General features: G+C 48.1%; 1 protein-coding gene across 5 annotated transcripts in view; it reads right to left on the reverse strand.

Moving 5' to 3' along the window:
• DISP3 (dispatched RND transporter family member 3) overlaps positions 1-14590 on the reverse strand; it is a 103117-nt gene that overhangs the window by 35628 nt on the left and 52899 nt on the right. For 4 of the 5 annotated variants that reach the window (XM_009460949.2, XM_087755308.1, XM_087755309.1 and 1 more), the window contains 2 exons: positions 9686-9761; positions 8789-8983 (listed from right to left, as the gene is read on the reverse strand). In XM_009460949.2, the coding sequence (XP_009459224.2) occupies positions 8789-8839 (51 nt within the window). In that variant the 5' untranslated portion in view covers positions 8840-8983; positions 9686-9761. Of the gene's footprint in view, positions 1-7223; positions 7524-8788; positions 8984-9685; positions 9762-14590 lie in introns of those variants that run through there. The other variant, XM_087755312.1, reaches the window with a different exon arrangement.

Consider the following 14590-nt stretch of genomic DNA (forward strand, 5'->3'; position numbering starts at 1 on the left):
AGTTTGGATGTGGAAAAAAATGGCTCAAACCATATACATCAGATTCTGAGACACTCCATTTAAAAGCATGTCTATAGATTTCACACTCAGGTGAGTCCAAGGCACTGACAAATGCTCAATGGGTCCTGAAGAATCACAGCTTGCAATACCTAGGCCTGAGTCTGGAAACTGCAACTTGGCAGGAAGCACCAGAAGGAGCAGCTTTCTGCATGGTTCAAGAACCAGCCCAAGCTTCCCAGCAAAACAGATTCAGCTTTCAAAACAAGCTGTTGTCTATACCATCCAGACTCACAGCCCTCAGTTTAAATGGAGCCCAGTGTTTTACTGAGTCACTTTCATGCTCTTGTGGACCTGTCCACCTTTCCATTTCAACTCAGCCACAAAAATTGGCTTGGAGATTAAACTTGGCACATGAGTTGTTAGCTGGAGAGTAAGTGGGAGGGAGGTGGTGGAGGGAAAAGAGGTGGCAGAGGAAATATGAAGATAGAGGATTTGGCCAGGTTTGATTTCCAAGCAGGAGCCAGGGTTGCTTTGGGCTTTTCTCAGACACATTTAAAATGCCCCATTGGGCTCTAGTTCAAAGCTAAGTTTGCAGCCCCATCTTCTTCAGGAATTCATTTGCTTTGTTAAAAGGGGGAACAAAAAGACAAATTATTTCATTCAGGGAATCAAGTGTGCTGCATGTTCCTCAGTTCCCCAAACAGTAGAAAGGATTAGGATTTTTTTTCCCCCCGAATTGTCTCCACACACCTTAATACAGCACTCAAAAGCAATTCATTCTCAGCTCCTGGGTGTAAAACAGAGTCAAGAAACAAGCCGACATATAGCACATCCCCCTAGGAGCAAAGAGCACTTTGCACTCGTGCATCATATCAGCTTCTATCAGAGACTGCATACGCCCTTTGCGAACACCTATCGGATCCAATTCCCTTATTCCTCTAGGGAAATAGGTCGGATTATACGCAAGTTTACAAATGAATTAAGTAAGGCTCCACAGTCTAGCTCCAGCTCTGCTGGAATTCAGCCATTACTTTTGCTGACTTTAACAGAAGCTAAATACAGACCAGGCAAGTTACAACTAATATTGTTAAGTGGACTCTGGTTTTAGTTGCCGTTTGGGGAGCAGCAGTGGTACCTACCACTTCAGTTAACAGTGACACAAACTGGGTGCCCAGAAACTGAGGCATCCAAAACCCAGTCTTTTTTGCTACAGCGACCTTCCAGATCTGCCCAAAATCACAAGATTTGTGGCAGAGCAACAACAGGACCCAGCTCTTCCCAATCCTCTGCTTTGATTACCAGATGCCCCAGCTCCTCCCATGCTCAATATCATAAAGTGGAAAGAAGTTAATACCCAGCAGAGGCCTGTGATGCTAACACATGAATTTCCTTCTCTGCTATTAGTCTGCAAATACACAGATCCTTTAAGAACATGGGAAGGGAGAGGGAAACAGGGCTCCTATGATACATTTTTGTAGATAGACTGTGAAAGAAACAATGTATTGAGCCAAATGACCCTGGAAATGACAGTGCCAGTTTAATGCAGGGCATTATTATTATTTATTAAATATATATCACCACATATAGATGAAGAAACAGAGACTCTGCGACTCATTAGCCCAACATCAGACAGCCAAGCGAGCTCAGAGTAAAACTAGCGGTCTCCTAGAACCCTACTCTGTGTTCAAGTCAAGGAAATTTCTGCTATGCAAAAGTAAGATGGGAAGAAAATATGTGGCAGCATCAGACAGGATGCCCTGAAGCCCATACAAGCTCGTCCTTCTAGTCATCTTAGCAGGTAGATCCTGAGCTCACATTCCCAGTAACAAATCCAAAGTGACTTCACTGACGTGACCGCATTTACACAGAGTGAGTGAGATCGCAGCTGGAGAGCCAGGCCCCAGAAGCAATAGCATCCACACCCTGAAGTCCAGGCAGAAAATAAATGATTCTCACCTCTGACTCTCCCCCATAAAAAAGTAGAGAGTCAAGACCAGCAGCAGTTTAAGAACCAGACGACTGCCAGTGTGTCTTTCACCTCCTGCAAACACAGTGGCCTTTCCCCCTTCTCCACTATTTCTGTAACATGAACTGCCTTCTATTCAGGAGGAGTCGTTCTCTATTAACAGAGCTTGGCAAAGATCAGGAATTAACTGTGCCAACTTTCTAGCCTGCTGCCTTAAGGCAGATGGCAGGGCAAGTATCCCAGCCTTGTTCCCCAAAAGTCTTCTCCCAGCAAGCAGAGATAACTCAAAATAGGAAAAAAGGGTCAGGTATCTGTGAAGCCCTAATTTCAGTGCAGGAGACAGCCTATGTCTGGGGTGCCCTACTCTGCAATGCGCATCCTTGCCTCCCTGTGGATGAGCAAAGCCTGCTGCGCTGCCAGGAATTGCAGGCTGAGAGCAAGGGCACAGGTTTCACTGGAAGTTTTATACTTCCAGAGTTACAACAAGAAAGAAGAGATGCTCTGCCCCTCCAAGTCAATGATGCTGCTACCATCGAAAAATCAGCACTGCTTACAACTAGCGCTGAACTGTACCTCTATGGGAAAGCAAATCCCTCTTGGCCAGCTGGAAGGACAGGATTCCCACAGTTACTGCAGACCCACAGCACAAAACAAGAGCTGCGGGTACAGAGCATCCTCTGCTTCCCATCAGCAGAAGATAGCTGCTCTGCCATCCCCACCACAATGGGTCTCCCAGGAACGGTTCCAGTGCCTGGGGGTTCAATTCACCCCCATGCAGGCGGATCGCGCTCAGCCACTGGCAGGAGTAGACACAAGTGGACTCCTGAGCTGTGAAGTGCTGAGTGTCGAGTGCTGGTGAAATCCATATGACATGGAAGTGCCTTGTTCTTGCAATAGGAGAGCATCATCCCCAGCTCTCAGCAACCAAAATTAAACCTTTGTAGCTTGTTTTGCCAAACTTTTCATGTCTATATTTTCTCCCGTTAATGGTGTGGCACTCCAGTTATTAATCTTTTCTGTTTTTCAATACTATAAAAGCATGACTCAATAGCAGTGCGGAGACCTCAGAAAACTTCTCTCATGGTGCTGCAGAGGACAGCTCATGACAGTATGACAGGCAAGAGGGTCATAATATTCTGCTGGGTGCTAATTCAGACAGCTGTTTTAGCTCATGCCTGAAGCACACTGCCATCAATGGGACAACTTACAAACTCACAGTTAAGCTCAAGCTGAAACATATTCTGGACTGGGGTCAATGGAAAGTCTCTTGGTGACCTCACCTAGAGCTGGATTAAGCACTTAACTCTTACACTGTCTCCTCCATGTTCCTGAATTATTCATTAAGGGCCAGGCACTGCAATCCATACTCACACTGTGCTTAATCTGTCCTTTAAATTGATTTGCATTAGTCTGAGTCACAGGCACCATAGCACCTTACTCTTTAAACAGTCTCACTGTATGCAGCAGAGCTCTTCATGAAATAAGGTACTCCTCTGCAAGAGGAAAGGAGGCAGGATCCAGCCCTTAGAAAAGACATCAGTAAGGCTACACCTCAGAGAAAATTCACCCTGGTAAAGCCGCATCAAGATGGATGAACTCAAGTAAATCTGTGTGAAATCAATCATTTAAAGAGATAGCCTGTTCTGTGGTATCACAGGAGAGACATAAGGGAGTGTTAGAAACTAATATTTCATTGTTCAACTTCATCACAAGGTCTGGAAACACATTCCCCTGCCCCTGGCCACACATTCACAGAGCCGAATGGCAGCTTGTGCACACATCTCGTGAGGACTGGTTTATCTTTCTATATAGAGAGGAACAGGGAGGTGTGTGGAAAGGAGGAAGGCAAAAAGACAGGTTCCACTCTTCTTGACTGGCACAAAAGGAACAAAAAGTAAACGGGACTGCTTGTCACCAAGGAGGTAACAAGTACCCGCACTTACCAGCAACTCCTTCCTCTGCCAACCTTGCAACTTCCAGTAACCAAGCCTCCCAGACCACATTACCAGCTCTGATCCTGAAATCCCTTGAAGCTACTTAAACAGCAGAAAAACTGAGGTTACAGGAGAGCTGATTACCTTTCACCACTGAGCCCAAATTTACAGTCAGATACTTTTAAACAAACAATGGATAAAAAAAAAAAAAGCCAATCAGGTAAGTGAAAGGAGAAGTCTTGCGCACTACATTGAGAAATACAACAGGGTTTTGATTTCTCAGAATGAATTGATCTGTGCAGTTCTCATTTATGTCAGTGCTTGATAAGATTAGAGGATTAAACCAGCTATATGCTAAATACTTCGTGCTAAAGAGAGCCTTGCCAGGATTTACTGCATGTTGGCATGCACAGAGACCATGGCAGCATCACCCAGAGACCCTGGGACTCACAGTAGGACCTGTTCAAACTTCAGAAATAGGAATCACAGCTTATCTAGATTTTCGATATGCCATCAAGGTATGAATCCTATCCCTCTCCAGTTTCAGTCAAGCTTACTTATTAAGTACTTGTACCCAACAGGCAAGTCTTTGTATAAGCAGCACTTATCTCAAAGCACTGGCATCACAAGAGGATTTCAGATGTGCTGTGTTTTTTTGGATGCAAAAGTTAAGACCGTATTCATACCCTCCCCCAGTGCAATACCAAAATGCACACACCCTATCACTCTCATGCTATACAGTTACATATACATACACACACAGCGCAGCTACCCCCATAAACTCCTGCACAATACAGCTTGTTAAAAACACTTCTCATTGACAGTTCAGAAATGACAGATACAGAAGTGGTCAAAGTTCTCCTGTAACTTCACCACTTTTTCTATTGGCCTGACAAAGGCGTTTGTGATGTTTAATTCATTAATACTGAAAAAGTACAAGATCTTGGGAGGTGTGGCCAAGGACCTACTAGGTACTGAGAGAATTTTTAGCACCTAGCAAAGGCATTTTCCCCAAACACCTGAAAACTAACAGAGATTTCACCAGTGTGAAATCCCTCATTTCTGTGCCCCCAAATTACACAGAGCCAGTCAGATATTGTCACCTTGACTCCCTATAAGTGCCTCACCCCACTGTTGTAAAGAGACAGTATGCACAACAAGGGTATTTGTCAATATAGCTAAGAACACTAGAATATAGCCAGGGAGGTAAATCTAGATAGAGCGTCAGTAACTTTAGGTGGTGGGGTTTTTTTTTTCACCCGAGAATGAATTTGCCCCGTACATTGCAGAAACTGAATCACAATCTTCACCACAGTGAGTGATTTAGAACGATGCTGATGCTACTTCCCAAATGCCAGTCTGGTTCTCACATATTATACCGTTACATATTGCTTTGGGCCATTTGTCTCTTAGCTCTTCCCTGTGCATGTCTAGGTGAAACGGTCACAAATACTGATGGCTAGTTTCCCCTTGAATAATTTTTCTATTAGATGGGCATTCTCCCTCCCTAGTGGAGTATTTTCCCCATGGGAATACAGTAGGTATTCACAGGGGCAGCAGGAAGAAAGGAGGAATGGATCTTTTATCGTATTAAGCATTTCCATTCCATCTTTGTTGTCTTTTTCACTAGCTCAGGTCTGTTTTATTCCAGGCTCCAAAGGGGTAAAGAGACTGGCTTGATGAGTCTAACCTCTGAAGATGCATCCAGTGTGATAAAAGAAGTGTAGCTATTGAAACATCTCCCTTCAATACAGTTATAGTGTTGCTAGGTTTCCATCTAGACACACAGCCTAAAAGAGCAATCAAAGGAAGCTGATGCTGTGCATAGTATCTTTATCAACACTTCACAAGGTTATTGGGGAGGAAGAAGGAAAAATTGTCCCCGAGCCAAGTTTTACTGGTGAGAATAGAAAGCTAATTTCAAAAGCTCACCCAAATTTTCATGGGAAAATTGTTTTTAAAAAAATGAGCTTTTAGGGTAGCAGATTTTATGTATATGCACATGTGGCTTTGTGAGCACAAAGTCTGTGTGTTTATTCTGTCATTTGAATTGTAAAAGTACTTCTCTTCCAATATACAAGTCCTCATCCCACTTAACTTGAGTCATGTCTTGCAGCCGCAGAAGAGGGCATGCATCAGCCTTGTTTTAAAGGAACTTATTTGCTTGCATATTACATTAAACCCTAACAGACTCAGCACAGCTGTCAAAATACTATCCTAATAATTGCATAAGCTAAGGTTGCTAACCAGCACGCTGCTGTGCCTGTGCGCAAAACAAAAGTGCCAGCGACAGAGGATACAGCGGCAAAGGCAGATGCAAGGTCCTACACACGCCCGAGGGACCTGCCGCTTTCATCTTACTCTCTCTGTCCCGGAGGTTTTCAGTTATACTCAGCTCCCAGCAGCTCCCACCCTTCTCAAGTGCCTTCAAATACCTGGGCAGTGGCAACCAGCCCCACTCTTTCGGTTTGATCATCACATCACCAAATAGGAAAGAACATGAAAGAGTTCATTATCTCCAGGACACAGGCTGTTTTGCCAGCATGCCTTTGGAGATCACCTGGAATAGTAAGGGCCCAGGACTGGGCTGCAGTTGGGACTGTTGCTAAGCAATGCAATGCCGCTACTAAGCGACCCGGGGTTTTTAGGCAGGAAAAGTCAATTCCTACACAAGCCAGTATAAAACAGGAAGGTTACCTTACACGTGTCAGGTACATGATTCTCTTTACATCTTCTAGACAAACATCTGACAGCAGCTGAGGATCCTGCCTGGCTGGACCTGCTAACACCCCTGAGCATGGAGCCTCTGCTGGCTCCCCTCCTCCTCAGGGAGGCAGGCCAACCCTCCGTGAAGTCGGGGACACAAAGCTGCTCAGTTCTGGCGCCCAACTTTTCCCCCAGGAGAACAGCCCTGCTGCAGGCACAGCTCAATCAGCTTATTATAGAGGCAGCCTCCCCGGGAAACGCTCTCCTCTGTGCATATTCATGAACTCTCCAGAGCTTCCAAGGAGAGTTGGCTAACACACAACTGAGGGATGTATCCGCTGTATTCGCAGCACAAAAAAAAAAGGGGGGGTGGGTGGCGGAGGGCTCAAAAAAAAAGTAAACAGCGGGGCGGGGTGAAGGGGAGCGATTGCAAGTGGTGCTCTCCTCTAACCACCGCCTGCCCCAGCGGGACCCGGGAGCCCGACCGACCCCCCCGGGCCACCCTCCCCGGCAGAGCCGAGCGCTAGGGAGCTGGCGGCGGGCAGCGAGGAGCCGGTACAACGGGAGATGGCTGCTCCCCCCCCACCCGGGGCCGCTTCGCGGAGCGCAACACTCACCTCCGCCCGGCCGGGCGGCAGCGGCCGTGTCCTCGCAGCGATGCCGGGGCAGGGCCGGGTACCGCGGTGCCGGATGCCCGCCCTGCGGCGCCGCGTCCCCCCGCCCCGCAGCGGCGGCGTGCACCGGTCCCGGTCCCCGCAGCCCTCACGCGGCCCCGCCACCGCCTTTTAATGCCGCTCCGCCGTGCGCCGCGGCCGACTACTAGCACGGCCCGCCGGCCCCCGAGGGCGGAGGGGCGGGCGGCCGCCAGCCCCCGCCGCTGCGGTGCGAGCGGAGCGGTGCGGAGCTCCGCGCCCGGGCGCGGCCGCTGCCCGCTGCCGCCCCGCCGGGCTGCGGGCGGCGCTGCGGCCGCGCTATAAACCCTGCCCCGTCCTCGGCCCCCGCCCGCGCCGGCCCCCGGTGCCGCGGCCCCGCCGAGGCAGCCCCGCCGCGGGGGCCCGGCCCCGGGCGCAAGAGCGGCCGCCTCCGCCGGGCGCGGGGGGAGCGGCGCAGGGCGCTTGGGAACGGTCCCCGGTGCCTGCCCTCCCCGTGCAGCTCCTTCGCGGAGAGGGCGGGTGACGGGAGAGGCCGCCGAGGCCAGGAGCTTGGGGTGCACTTGGACCCCTCCGGGGATGCGGGCCCACCCCGGGATTGCCCTGCCCACCCTCGGAGGGAGCCTTTGGTTTGCAGGCTGCCGTCTGAAGAGCGAAGGCAATGCCCTGGCTAACAAGCTCCGGACTAGGGGGCGGGAATCCGGCTCTGCCAGGGCAGGCACTACGACTGCCCCGGTACCAGGCGGATCTTGGAACAGAAACTGCCAGAAACTTTTGCAGCAACTGGCCAGTGCTGCAGGTCCACCCCGAGTTAAGAGCCAGGGCTCTGGGAAGGACTCATCTGGTTTCCTTGCTAGTACTCTCACCACTAGACAAATGCTCCATATAGGAGACATCTATACTCATTCAGTGGCTGCGCTATGCAGCAACAATCCCTGAATTAAGTAGGAGTCATTAAATGGGAGGTGGAAAGGCTATTAACTAGGGTGGTAGAGAAAATCTTTTTTATATTCATGCTTGTCCCTTATGCAGCTAGGCATTCTGCACAGCTGGTCATCTAACTTGACCACGGACCCTTGCCTTGGCTTCCAGGAGTTGAAAGAGTCCTGTTTATGATAAAGACATCCCTGAGTACAGGGGCTTTGCTCAGTGTTGACAGGAGTCTCTAATGACTGTGCTGGATACAGCGGTCTTGCGTTTGTTTATTGTGCACTCTTCTGTGACCCACTCCAGTTTTGGAGGCAAGGAGAGAACAACATTCCCCCCACCCTTGGCCTGTTTACTGGGGTGACCTGTTACTACAATGTGGACTCCTGCAAGAGCAGGATTATGTCCGTAAATTGCTGAACAACTACCTGATGGGAATGGCTTTTAATCAGGCTACATTACAGAGGTGACCTAAGAATGTTTTTCCTAATATTCTTGTTTATTTGAGTGTTGATGGTGCCTAGGAAAAATATCCCCCACCCCAGTTTTTAGACAGATTTGTCAAGTCAATAACAGAGAGCAGCACAGTAACATAGGCCCATCACCTGAGTCTGTCTCCAGGCAGGCGGCTGTGTCGGAGGCTCTTTCTGATGCATCGCCCAAAGAGAACAGGAAGCCAGGCAGACAAAGCCAGACCATCATCTTCCTTGTGGGGCTCCAAGGAATGCAAATTTAATGAGGCTCCTGAAGTAAAATTGCATTCCACCAGCTTTGCGCATTTCTGCCAGTGACGGAGGTTTCTGCAGAGAAGGTGATGGTGAGGGTTAGCAATTTTGTTGAACACTGCAAGTGTACAGTTAAGGGAAAAATCGCCTTTTCTAACTTTGCCGGTGATGCGAACAGAGCCCACGCTGATGTGAGGGACAGCGCTCAATCAATCACACAGCAGAGCCCAGCAAACTGTAGGGAGTTATCAGTCAGTGCTGCACACGAGCACTCAGACAATAACACGGTCCTCCTCGGCAGCGTTCCCGACAGCCCTCCAGGCACAGACAGGCACACACGTGTGAGCCCATCGTCGGCCCCCTGCTCCCCTCTTCTCACAAGCATGCAGTGCACCGAGTCCTGCAACGCACACACGGGCAAACAGACACAAAGTGATGCTGACACACCTGCTCACGGACGAACTGTACCCATCTCCTCTCCGCACGCGGAAGTACATCAACTTGACAGCTTTAGCTTTTAAAACTTGTACGTGGTTTTCCAACAGCATAAACACATGTGACACCTTCCTTCACCACGCACATGCCACAGAGCTATGCTAGCCCTAGTTGAACTAGAAGTTTCTCTTGCTACGTTAGCACCTACAATATATACATGAAGAATACGCCTTTCCCTGTGAATACAGAGACACGCAGACTGCCACATTCATCTGTTAAATATCACTCCACAAACACACAGGGGTCCGCACAGCACGAAAAGCCCCGTAATGGAATACTCACCTGGATGGGAAGGGGTGACTGGGGGGTTGACAGTCCAGCTCTATGGCAACTTCTGTGATTTCAGTCTCTTTTCATTCTGCATTGGAAGGAAATAAAACATTTCAAATATTTGGCGACGGGAGGGACAGGATGGTGCGTAGTGGGAATCTTCACACCTGGCTTAACATTTTCTTCCATGCCCCCCTGTGCTCAGAGAGCATCGGCCTCTGACTGCTATCGTTTCTGTCCCTCAGGCCTCACAGAAGTGTTCAACTAAATCGTATGTGTTGCCAAAATGAATAAATAGTTCATTATTAGTTTAAAACAGCAACACTGAACATGTTTTACTCGGAAGTTAGAACTGTCTACATAAGCAGCAATATCCATGCACATAAACAGAAACTGTATTAAGCTGTAACCTACATTACTTGCACATACCCGTACGCAAAGGTTTCAGTGCTTTACTGCAGACTCCACTAACAATGCAAATGAGTTTACAAAGAATTAGCATTATTTGTGGCCTTTATTAACCCCACACATGCACAGGCAAACAGCTAGCACACAGACTGATGTGCTGCACACCGCTGTTGTCCTCATTAACCACGCAGGTACACAAACACACGCGTGACACCAAGAGACATTAGCACTGTACTGCAGTCTTCATTAGTAAGCTGCGTATTCAGAAATGCCTGGCCACATGCACAGAGGCACGCAGTCACAAGCAGGCAGGAAAAGGATTGCTACTGCACCTAAAGCCATTCCTGGCTAAAGGATGCCTTTTGGAGTTGGGAAGCTGAAGGAAAACATCTTCCCCTTTATTCATGCGCTCTAACCTTCTCACAGTCTCAGCACGACTGCCTTCCATGCCAAAATCAGGTACCATCGGCCATTCCGCATGCTTATATTTATGGCCCCTCTTTGAAATTCTGACTGCTCATCTATGCAGAATAAAACTACCCAAGCAATCTTTCCTGTTCAGGTGCTCATTACTAAAGCATTAAATAATGCCAGGCAGGCTCTCTTAGGCCTTGTAAATTTTATCTGGGGGACTTTCAGCTTCCACAATGTCTATTACTGCCTGATTGCCTGAAAGGCTTTCAAGTTTGTACCAGACAGCAAGCTGTACAGCAGAGAAGGCTGGGAACAACTGAGAACTGAACTTCTATTAAACACCATCGCTGGCTTGGGAGCCAGGCTTGGGAAGGTGAAATGCGTACACGTGAGTGCGTACGCATGAGTGCACGCAGAGTCTGCCAGCATGTCCCTGGAGAATACACAAGGCTACCAGTGTTTGCGTAAATGAATGTGTGTGCTTGGCTGTTAGAGAGAAGCGTGAGTGAGTGAGCAAGATTGTGGGTGCATGAAAAAGGAGTGGGCTTAGGTCTGTGGGCCTGATCTCAGCTACACAAATGTCACTGCAGAGTAAGTGCTTAGGAGTCAGTGGGGTTTATGGCGGCACAGCTGAGAACAGAATCAGGCTCTGTGAGTTCAGACCTTTCCTATTTGAGCAGCTTTCTCCAAGTGCTTGCTGTTAGCCAGGGCTCAAAGCAAGGCTGTTTGAATACACCAGTAAGCTTAATAAAATGGGGACAAAATAATGGAGAAACCCAGGAAGAAAGGGCAATAGCCCCCAAAGCCAGAGAGGTTCTGTTTCATCAGTTGCCAGCTCAGTGTCCCAGGAGAATCTGCAGGTACATCCAACACCCCTCAGCTCCTGGGGGCAATCCCTAAAGGATACTGAGCCGCAGATAAAGCATATTTTCAGAGGAAAAGAATGGGGAGTGGGGACAAAATGCTCAGTTTAGAAACATCCCTCAGCCTTTTTGAAGTTGTGCTCTTTGTTTCCTCTCTTCCTGTCAGAGAACTCAGACCTTTCCTCCTCGTCTTTCCTAACCCAAATATCCTGCTTGACAGAACATCAAAGAAAGGGATATTTCCTACCCGTCCACAAAACTAACAAAGCCACACCACAAGCTATTTCTATGTGCCATGTATTTATAAACCTCAGCCCTGACCTGATCAAGCAAAACAGCTTCTAGTTACCACTGACTCGGGCCTGAATTCAAACTGCCAGCCTATTATTTCTTACTCAGGCAACACCAGTACTCAAAAATTATGTTAAACATTTCCCAGATGCAGAAACAATCCCTTCCCCAAAGAGCACAGAGGTGAAGGCACACAGCCAGCCAGCCCCCTCTTTTATTGGATAACATTTCTCATATATTTCATGAGAGCCAGATGGCACCATCTGAACAGCAGTGAGGCTGGAAGCCTTCAGCCACATCAGCGAAAGGGAAGCGTGACCCAGCCCTGCGTGCACAGCGGCTCAGCGCGGGAGCCTGCTCTGGCTCAGGCAGCGTGCAGCTGCGGGCCCACGCTGCCTGCGGGCAGCTGCCTCTGTTTGGGCACAGGGGCACAGGACAGCACAGGAGGGGCAGGCTTTTTTGCATTCAGGCGACAGCGTAAATTCGCACGTGGAAACCTAAATCGCCACTGCTGACAGGTACAGTCCTACACCTTTCAGGACAGGAAGAGTTTCCCCAGTCCTGAAGCTCTCTGGGAAAGGGAGGCCCATCTGCAGATTGCCTGAGAAAAAGAAACAGATGTAAAGAGAGACAGCGTGTATTCTAAACCCCCACTGCATGTGGGGCCTTTTCTTTGCAATTAAGTGAAGCTAATGGTTTTATGGAAGTTGTTCATTCAAAAGGTCTTCACTGCACTGTTTAATGGAGTTTCACCAGCATTCCCCAAAGGCTTCCAGACTGCATTAGTATCCCACAGCTCGCACCCTAACCAAACAAGCTTTCTCACCCTGACGCCTCTACCCAGCATGTATGGCGTGTAGGAGTATCAGGGTTGCCATGCCTCCTGTGCTCGCCTTTCCACTGGAGTCTTGAAGCCCCAGGATGTCATGAATATTCATGACATAAACATTAGCAATAAGTATTGTGCAGTTTGGACAAAAATACATTTTAGGCAAAAGAACTGGGAGAGAACAACTGAGAGAGAATCTTTACTCCTGAGCTCCAGGAACTACTGAATAGCATTTTCCTGAGCTGTAACTGGTGGTTTTAAAATGCAAATCAGTCTTGGGTTTTTGAGAAACATTGTAAAAAAAAAAAAAAAAAAGACCCATGCAGCAAAGCTTTATTGTATTGTAATGAATGCGGGATTTGCAGAGCTGCTTCGTGCCAGTGAATGCACAGTGGATGCAGGCCAGGGACTCAAGAAGCCCTGAGGCTTGTCCCCAGCTACCTCTGCCACTGACTCACTATGCGACCTTGAACATGACATCCTTTCCTCTATTTCAGTGTTCTCATCAGAGGACATAGGGGAGGGGAGAGCGATGAGGCCATTTCTGTGCCTCGTGGTGAGTTATACATTATAGGCCACTCTGAGGTGGAAGTCAGCAGAACAAATGTAGCAGCTGTCTCCCTGCTGGGACGGATGAACAGGCATAGTGTTGCCCTGTTCGTAATGGTCTTCCTCTGGCAGATGCTGCTCAACCTCTCATATTCCTATTCCTATCCCTATTCCTATTCCATAGTTCATCTTTGGCCCTTGTGTCTCCTTTGTGTTTTTCTATAGAGCTGGTCCCCTCCTTGAGCCCCAGAGCCTGTAGAAAGCCCTCTGCAATTGTTCAACTCTCCTTTTTCACATCCACCTGTAGAGCATCTAATACCATTTTACCTGCCCTCTAGTTAAAGAACTGTCCCTAAATAGACTCCACCACACAGATCATAGTAGGAGTTGAACATAGAAGGGAAGGCATAATAAGTGAACTGTTACTACAGCTAGATTTTCTTCAATTTATTCATGGTATGAACATAAATAATAACAATCTATAAAGAGGCAGGATAGTCTGAGGCACATCGCAGTCCAGAGGACTCCTCTATTCCTGGACCCCCAGGATCCACTCTGGGATCTTGAATAAGTCACTCTGGGTTATCTCTGCCTTGGCTTTCCGCTAGCCTTCTGCTCCCTTCTGTACAGCCTGGTGGTGGAAGAGGTTTGGGATGTCATTTATTTGTCCACTGTTGCCTCTTCTTATTAGCTGCTTTCACCACACTCAGACCGCAGTGTTAGTGAACTCTGAAGGGTAAATTGGTGATTTCTAAACTTGCCTCTTCAAAGCTGCACTCTCCACCCACAGCCTGCACGTACCTCCTCCCACCACATCCAGCAATGCTCTCACCCATGTACGGCACTGAAGGAAGGCTGCTGAATCTGGCATTTAGAAACTAAGTTCACTCCCCAAGGTCACATCAAAGAGGCCAAAAATCACAGTCAGCTGGCACTAGCCTTCACTTATTACTCACCAGAGAGAGTATTAACTGGTAAACCAGAGGCAGAGAGTGCCATATTCCATTACCAGTCCCCTGAGCCCCCCCGATACCATGGAGGGAGAGCTGTTAACTGAGCTCTTCAACTGCATTTTCACTGACAGAAATGCCCTAGCAGCTGCCTGACCTTCATGTAGCAGAAGTCTCAGGTCCTCTCAGCTGCTGTGTGTCACAGACAGAAATCACTTAGAGCCTTCTGTGTCCTGATGCATTTCAGAAATTATCTCTCTGATGAAGGCAAGATCACAAAGGAGAAATACACCACAAGGAGAAGCACTCACACTGGGGAAAAGTCAGGGCATTCCAATAATAAAAAGCCAAGATGTTAAAATCCAGATGCCAAAAGGTAGGTTTTCAAATCCATATTTAAACCCCTAAGCATCATACCTGAAGCTCCCACTACCTGTAACAGAATATGTGAGTGCTCAAAGCTTTTCAAACCTGGCCATTTGTTTCCAAAATAGGAATAAAGAGCTTCTCAAAAAATGCACTACTGTACCAGCAGAAAATTTCAGCTCTTCACTGGAAACACAAATCTTTAAGAGGCACTGTCTGGTACCAAAATATATTAGTTTAAGCTGAA

The sequence above is a fragment of the Nipponia nippon genome, unplaced genomic scaffold (assembly GCF_047370975.1).
Source record: "Nipponia nippon isolate SJK-2023a ecotype South Korea unplaced genomic scaffold, ASM4737097v1 scaffold_19, whole genome shotgun sequence".
Classification (NCBI taxonomy): Eukaryota; Metazoa; Chordata; class Aves; order Pelecaniformes; family Threskiornithidae; genus Nipponia; species Nipponia nippon.